Source organism: Verticillium alfalfae, genomic scaffold (assembly GCF_000150825.1).
Source record: "Verticillium alfalfae VaMs.102 supercont1.2 genomic scaffold, whole genome shotgun sequence".
Lineage (NCBI taxonomy): Eukaryota > Fungi > Ascomycota > Sordariomycetes > Glomerellales > Plectosphaerellaceae > Verticillium > Verticillium alfalfae.
Genome location: NW_003315037.1, coordinates 2,040,522 through 2,048,344, shown reverse-complemented (window position 1 = coordinate 2,048,344; position 7,823 = coordinate 2,040,522). Strand labels below are relative to the sequence as shown.

Genomic DNA, 7,823 nt, shown 5'->3' with positions numbered 1-7,823 from the left:
CATTGACGGAGGATCAGCCGGAAGTTGGACGATGCTGTGCAAGAAGTCAGTGACACGGCGAGGGTGTCAACAAAGGTGTATGCAAAGCTGCCGGTCATGATGAAGCCGACTGATGTTGTTGAAATTGGCCAGTGTGTGTGAAGGTAAGGGGGATGCAACTCGTGGCCAAGTGCCAAATGGCCCAAGTGCTACTAAGGGACATCGCATACCAGGTGATGTATACGAAAAATTGACAGGCCTCTCCTTGCGGCCTGCTACCGAAGGACTAGACTGTTGCGTCGCTGGCCCTCCATGGTCCCCGTCTCTTCCATATCGTACCGGAGGCATGGAGGGATTCTCTCAAGGTAGAGGGACTCTGCGAGGTTGAAGATGTTCTGTAGGCTTGAGCCGTGACGGACCGGACGCGACAGCGCTCGATCCGCTTGCCTCGAACAATCTTGACTGCGAAATCCGGCGTAGGAACCCTTCTAATCAAGCCTTGCCTTGCCAAAAGGGTGGGTGTTCCACTGGGCATGTAGGACGCTGGGCGAAGTCCTTTACCTGGAAGTGCGCTGGGGCGTATTTAAGAGAGACCTGGGCTAGTGTCTAGTCCGTTAGAGGCTGCCTTTGAGTAGCGCCAAGTCTCTGGAACGGCTCTTTTCCTTTCTTCTGAGGTATGATTCCTGCTCATCGAGTAGAAAGAGTCGACGCCGGGACGCCCCGTGGCTTTGAGACACGACGGATCCGAAGCCGCCATCAATGGCATGAAGCGCGTTTGCCACGTCATTTCTATTATATCTGTTCATTCTGTCTCTGTCGTCATAATCGGCTAAGAAGATACCTAAAGGGTGGGCAGGAGATCGCGCGAAGAACGACGGTTTCTGGTGTAGGCGAATGGTATGTGAATTTCCCTTCTCAGCAGGGGCTGCAGCTGCCAACGCCTGTCTGCATCCTGACCAGGCTTCAAACCATGGCCTTCCTTTCTGCTACCTTCAGGACGCGTCCTGTCCAGATCATCAGCACCTTTCATAGACTCCCTCCTTATGGCCGACGTTATCTGCCTCGTTGACTTTTGGGCGCGGAACTTGCCGCCATCTTGACGGGCTGGGTCATGGAAGGAAGGCGGCTAGGCAGCCACTGACGCTTCGAGGATGACCTTCCCGCACTGTCTGAAAGACTTCATGTTCCTCGCTGGCTTTCTTCGTAGGCAATGGTAGTGATATCCATGTCGAAATTCTCGCTATACTCGAACATCTTGTTGCACAGGCTATCCGCGTCTCTTGCGCCTGACTTTGGTTAGGGTACTCATAGTCTATCGATGTATGGCGCAAGGCTTTTCTTAAGGTAAAGGAAGAGGCTATCTTGCTCTCAAGGCGTCTTTATCTCTATATCCTACGGATAGTATCTCTTCTTATAGAGGGGAAATATACTATTCCGCCTGTAGGTAAAAGGAGACGCTCTAAAACTAGGCATTCTAGCCCTATCGGTGAAGATAGTTCTGCAAGCCAGGCCCGTGAGCCCATGTCCTTGATCCTTCTCCATTACTTGATGGGGCCTAGTAATGGTTACAGACAAGTGCCGTTAACATGCATTCACGAAGCGCGCGAGAGCTCTCGAGAGTCCGACCAGAAGACTGGCCGATATGAGCCTTCGGTTCGATCGCATTCCTAGCAAAGTAAAAAGATCGTCCGCAACTCGTTTCCTCAGCGTGATTGATAAGTCTCGAGTCCTAGCGTATCTGAATCCCGCCCTGACTCGACCTCAGCAAGACTGGAAGCAGCTGGTACTCTGCCCCCATGCGCACATCAAACTGACAGGAACGCGCTAGATGGACAAGGCATAAAGCGTGCGGACAGGTCTGCTTTGTTGATGTATTCGCTCCCAGCTTGGGCTCCCCGACACGGCGACACCCCTACAATCTCAACGCTGATCATGTGCAGCTAAAGGGTGTCCCAAAACTGCCGGCCTTGTAGGCGTCAACGATGCTCTGTATCGTGGTCGTCGTGCCGCCGACCGTCATGAACAGCCCGATGATGACCGTGAAGATGTGGAGATAGCAAATCCCCGTCTTCGTCCAGCTCGTGCGTCGGAGCTCCCAGTCCATGTAGAGCCCCATCCAGGCCGGGATGACCAACTGCTCGGAATGTCAGACATCCATGCAGAAGACGATGGAGTGGTGTCGGGTTGACGAGAACGTACACAAGTTGGCGCCAAGCAAAGGGCGCCATTCAGTCCGATCAGGTAGCTGAAGAAGGGAACAGCCCCGGCGCAGAGGAACGCGAGTGAGCTGATGCCGATCGTGGAACCCCTGCATTGGAAAACGTCAGCGAAGCTTCGGGTACCGAGCTCGTCCCAGAACACGTACAGCCATACAGCCCAGTGGATGAAACTGTGATTCTGCAGATGCTCCGAATGGCGAAGAATACGGACGAATAACTGGGACACCATTAGCGAGGCGACGCAGAGGCATCCCGTGGGCCTGACTGACGGTCTTGGCTGCGAGGTGGACCCAGAGCGTGCACGTCATGATGAAGCCCGGGATGGAAATGCCATAGGCAATCTTCATGAGAAGGCCTCCTGCACTGCCCAGGGCAGGGCTTGCCACATATTTGCCGCAATAGCTGACGATGAGGTCAGCGCGATACGCGACAGGGGAAGAGACAAGGAACGGCGCACAGGTAGACGACAAGTGACATCGTGACATAGCAGATGATGAGCACAATCTGAGAAGAGAAAAGAGACTTCCTAAAGTCTCTAGGCGCTTTCATCTCCGCAATGACGGGCATAAATGTTGGTGTGGACGAGAAGGCCGCTGAGTGAGTCGTGAGCATGCCGTGTATACGAACCCGTACGGAGGGAGGCGACTGACCGAAAATATTGACCGCAGCGGTGAGCCCGGGCGCAATCGCTGGGGCACCGAAAGTGACCACATCAATGTCAAAGGGTCCCGCCTGCGGAGCCGCAGCAGGTCGATCGACTTGCGTTACTCCGATACTGGAAAAGAGGTCAGCGCGGCGCAAAGCACGTGAGTTCTCCAAACGTACACGATGATGAAGACGGCGGTGAAAAGAGAGGCAAAGCCGATCCAGGTAAAGATGGTGAGCCTTCCCAGGGTCTGGATGCTGGCCAGAAGAGCAGTGCAAACGGCGGCAACCAGTGTCCACACGGTGTTACAGACGTTGTGACCGGAGAGGGCCTTAAACCCCTGCGCGAGGCCAATGAAACCTGCCCCCGATGCCAACCTGTTGTGTGTGAGTCCTTGTGTTTCTGAATGACCACCGAGAATGAGCAGCGGTTTACGTACGTCCAGGCTACAATGAACAGAGCGCCAGCCACCTCGCGCAAGACGGGGCCGCCCACCATGCCGGCTGCGTCCGCAATGTTATGGATGCCGGCATATCGCATCCGGAAGACGTACATGATATAAGCATAGTCTTGAAAAGCATGTTAGTATTCTCTCGCGTAAAGGGGTTTCGGGCAAGGCAGCGAGGCTATACATGTCGTCAGAGCCCCGAAGCCGAGGAGTACGATCAGACCCGGAACATAGCCGAGGACGCTGAACGTTGCAGGAATCGCCAGGACGCCCGTGGCGAAGCACAACTTCAGGAGTATAACAGCAGCAGGAATCCTATACATCATGTTAACTCCGCTTCGGCGAGACCGACGATATCTGGCAGTTGCCATGAGGGAGAAGAGCCTACCATCCCAGGGCGCGGTATTCGCTCTGGTCAAACACCTCGCCGGGGTTCTCCACAGCGTAACTCTCGCCAACCTTCTCCAGCTCGCTAATGTCTTTCTGGTCGGGGCTGTAGACCGTGCCCTCCTTCAGAGATGCCATGGCGGCTGAGGAGCGTGGTAACTTGCGATCCTCGCCTGACCTCGTGACGTATAGATTTGGTAGTAGGAAGCGTGCAGAAGTTATGAGGAAGAAGTCGTGTCCACGAGAGTGAGCGAATCGAGAGCGACAGAGGCCATTGTAGGCGTGGCCTCGCGAGGTTCATATATTGAACCCCCGTACCTGATAAGAGGTTCCCAACGTTGGCCTGCCATGTTCGCTTCCCCGGATCTTGGCATGGGACTTGCTGCTAGTCCGTGGGGCATTCGTCTCCATCGTCTCCAAGTACTTACTTTGAGTTGTGGTCTAGCGCCGGTGGCTGTTTTTAACGGGGCTCCGGATCTGCACGCGATCGGGATTCTCGCTTCGCTCCCGATTATTGGGGTCCTGCGTATCTGCCGATGGCCTTCTCACTATGCCCCGCCGTTGGCTTCCATGTCTCCAACACGTCTCTACCCAGCCTGCTGCGTGAGTTCTTGCCAAGTTGGTGGCTTTGGAGGTGCTGGAGGTGCTGGAGGCGTTGGAGGTGTTGGAGGTGTTGGAGGCATTGAAGTTGGGTGTTGGAGGTAAAGATGCCCTTGCAGGCAAAAGACATGGTGACGCTGGAAATGGCAGCGTTGGGGTCAACGGAGCGGGATGGGGGCAAGACGATTCCTTGTACGCCATCCCATGTGTTGAGCCAATGATGTGTTCTTCCCACGCGATCGCACGACCTAGCCGAATTCAGTTGTCACTGGTGTCTAGACAAAGTCCAACGTGCGGGCACTGGGTCCTTGGAGGCGTCGTCCAGTCAGTTCACGACTGCTGTCGCTGTTATCGGGTATCACCAGAATGCCGGCCAAGAGCAACGCCTGCGGTGCTGACGCCAAGGCCCTTCCCCGCTTCAAGAGCCGACTTTCGTCTCGGTCACGAAGCTCCCAGGCGCTTCGTCTTACACAATATCCCTTCAAGAGCGTGCTACTTAAAGATTGCATCAAGCCAGCTGGGACGTCGTGGTCACACTGCATCATTCATCTGACACCAGCCGAGATTGCAAGATGGTGGACTGGCGAACGGCTGCTGCGGAGAAGCGACAGTCCGTGATCGATCTCATCCCCGCTCCCTGGGTGATCGCTGCTCTGCCTCCACCTGATGCCCAGAGGGATATCACTGGCGATCACATCCGCCAATACCTGACGAAAGAGGAGGTCGACATGACCGAGTCCGATGTGTCGACGATTCTGCGCCGCGTCCACGAGGGCCAGTGGAAAGCGCGCGACATTGCCGAGGCTTTCTGTCACCGAGCCGCGCTGGCTCATCAAATGGTACGTCGAGCGCGAGCCACAAGCCCCCTTGACGCAGACTGGCCCGAGTTGCTGAAACATGTCGATGGCTTGTCAGACGAACTGCCTGCACGAGATATTCTTTGACGCGGCCCTGGACGAGGCGCAAAAGCTGGACGAGTACTTGGCGGCGACCGGCCAGCGCAAGGGACCTCTTCACGGTCTGCCGATCAGTCTCAAAGACCAGTTCCACGTGCGGGGTGTGGAGACAACCATGGGCTATGTCGGCTGGGTCGGCACCTTCCAGGGACGAAAGGGCACCGGCAAGGAGAGGGTGTTCGAGAGCGAACTCGTGCGCGAGTTGAGACGTCTCGGCGCTGTTCTCTACTGCAAGACGAGCGTGCCACACACGCTCATGTCGGGCGAAACGTTCAACAACATTGTAGGCTACGTGCCGAACCCGAAGAACCGACTGCTGTCGGCAGGCGGCAGCTCTGGCGGAGAAGGCGCGCTCCTCGCACTCCGGGGGAGTCCTCTCGGCGTCGGGACGGATATCGGAGGCAGCATCCGGTTTCCGGCTGGCTTCAACGGCCTGTACGGACTGAGACCGTCGAGCGGGAGGTTTCCGTACGAGGGCATGGCGAACAGCATGGACGGTCAGAGCTCTGTCCTGAGCGTCCTCGGGCCCATGGCCCACTCGGTCGAGGCGGTCAAGGTCTTCGCGGAAGCCGTGCTCAGCCAACAGCCGTGGCTGCATGATCCGTTGGTGGTGGAGCTTCCATGGCGGGCGTCCCTCTTCCAGAACACGGTCGACAGCCCCAAGCCGTTCGTGTTTGGGATTCTTGAATGTGATGGCTGCGTTTCCGTGCAGCCACCAGTGCAACGCGCCCTGAAGAAGATGGCCGACACTCTCAGGTCGCTCGGCCACACGGTTCTGGCGTGGGAGCCTCCGAGCCACGAACGCGCAATGGACATAGCGGTACGTCCGTCCCGTGCCAGGGTTCGTCTGAGCGAGCTGACATGATGCCTAGACGCATGCGTATTTGCTCGACGGTGGACGTGACGTGTTTGATGCGTTTGCGCTGTCGAAGGAGCCCATGTCGAAACAGATTGCGCAGACGTATGGTCGCGCAGGATATGAGGAAAGCAGCGGCTCGGAAATAGCGGCTCTCCATGTGAAGAAGCGCGAGTACCAGAAGGAGTACATGGACTACTGGAACAGCACGTCGGCGCTCAATGACGCGCAGGAGGCCGTGACGGCGGTGATTGCTCCCATCGCGCCGTTCGCCGCACCGCAACAGGGGAAGTTCAGCTACTACGGTAAAGAAGATGCACCGACCTCCGCCCCATACGACTCGTGTGCCTTGACTGACATTGCTGGGGGCAGGATACGCGACGTTTGTCAACGTTCTCGACTACTCGGCCATAACGATGCCGACAACGACGTGCGACCGGGACCTCGACGTATTCGATGAGCACTACGTGCCAATGAACACCTTGGACGAAGAGGTGTGGAAGGATTGTCCGTCTCTCCCTCTCTCCCCCTCCCTTTTGCGGTCGTCTCTCTGGTCGTCAGGGTGATCTGCTGAACGGTCTGCTAACGATGGATGCCAGATGATGCGGACGTGTACCACGGGGCGCCCGTAGGCCTGCAGTTGATCGGCAGGCGATTCGAGGAGGAGAAGATCCTCGGCCTGGCAACCGTGATTGCTCGCGCCTTGCAGGGCGAGGGTGGAAACGAGTGAGAGGCTGTCAGTCGCGGCTATTCCCATGGCGGCGGCAGGAGATGGAGAAAGCTCTGGGTATGGGTATCTGGCGAAGGTCAAGGGAAGCTTGAGGTGCTTGGTAAATTGCGAGCAGTGCATAGCTGCGTTAGGCACCTACCTACCTCTGGGTAGGTATCTAAGGTGTCTACGTTGTCCTGGGTGTTTGAGGTAGGAGGAAGTGTAGTCTTGATACGGAGTAGGAGGAAGTGTAATCTCGATACGGAACAGAACCACCGTTTTGAACGAAACACGATCCGTGACAACGGACGGTGGAACCGACCCGATCCGTCCAGCGTAATTCTTTGGCCCCACTCCATCGTCTCACAGAGCTCAACGACCATTCCGCCTTGGGCTTCCTCCATGCTTCCTCCATTGGCCAATGCATCACAACTCACCTCAAGCAGACCTCCATCACCATCTCCATCATCTCATCACCACACAACCAAGCCTCATCCAGCATGGTAGAACCCTGGCTCCAGCTGCAGGCACAGCACACCGCCCACGCCCAGACCGCCGCCGCCATTGAGTCGACGCGCAACGCCTGGTCCCAGCACCACGAGAACGACGATGCGCGCGTCCGCTACACGGCCACCTACGACGACGTCGTCGAGTCGCTGCGCAAACGCTACACCGAGCCCGCGCCCGACTCATGGCTCGCCGGCTCGACCCCGTCCCAGGACCAGGACCCAGACTCGTTCCCCGCGGCGCTCGACGCCCTCTTCGCCCGCCTCAAGGCCCGCGATGCCGAGGCCGCCGACATTGAGACCATGATCGCCCGCGAAAAGGCCCGCTGGTACCGCCGCACCCTGCGCGACGCCGCCGCCGGTACCCAAGCCGAACGCCTCATGGGCCGCCAGGCGAACCTGTCCGCGCTCGAGGGCCACGCAGACGAGGGGCACGCCGCCAACGCACCCACCACGGAGGCCGGGGCTGCACCCGCACCCATCAACAGCAGCACCACCACGTACGACTGGGCGCGGG

At 57.5% G+C, this 7,823-nt stretch overlaps 2 protein-coding genes across 2 annotated transcripts; one reads left to right on the top strand and one right to left on the bottom strand.

The window, feature by feature from the left end:
- Positions 1-1,909: 1,909 nt before the first annotated feature.
- Positions 1,910-3,817, bottom strand: VDBG_02095 (neutral amino acid transporter; the record flags this gene model as incomplete). Its single annotated transcript, XM_003007861.1, has 9 exons — positions 1,910-2,113; positions 2,179-2,287; positions 2,345-2,415; positions 2,468-2,600; positions 2,656-2,973; positions 3,024-3,221; positions 3,284-3,413; positions 3,477-3,607; positions 3,681-3,817. The coding sequence occupies 9 exons, from the start codon at positions 3,815-3,817 to the stop codon at positions 1,910-1,912; spliced, it is 1,431 nt and encodes a 476-aa protein (XP_003007907.1).
- A 569-nt stretch (positions 3,818-4,386) lies between these two features.
- VDBG_02094 (acetamidase) lies at positions 4,387-6,821 on the top strand (the record flags this gene model as incomplete). Its single annotated transcript, XM_003007860.1, has 6 exons — positions 4,387-4,471; positions 4,793-5,118; positions 5,195-6,055; positions 6,108-6,396; positions 6,464-6,598; positions 6,691-6,821. The coding sequence occupies 6 exons, from the start codon at positions 4,387-4,389 to the stop codon at positions 6,819-6,821; spliced, it is 1,827 nt and encodes a 608-aa protein (XP_003007906.1).
- Between the last annotated feature and the right edge of the window lie 1,002 nt (positions 6,822-7,823).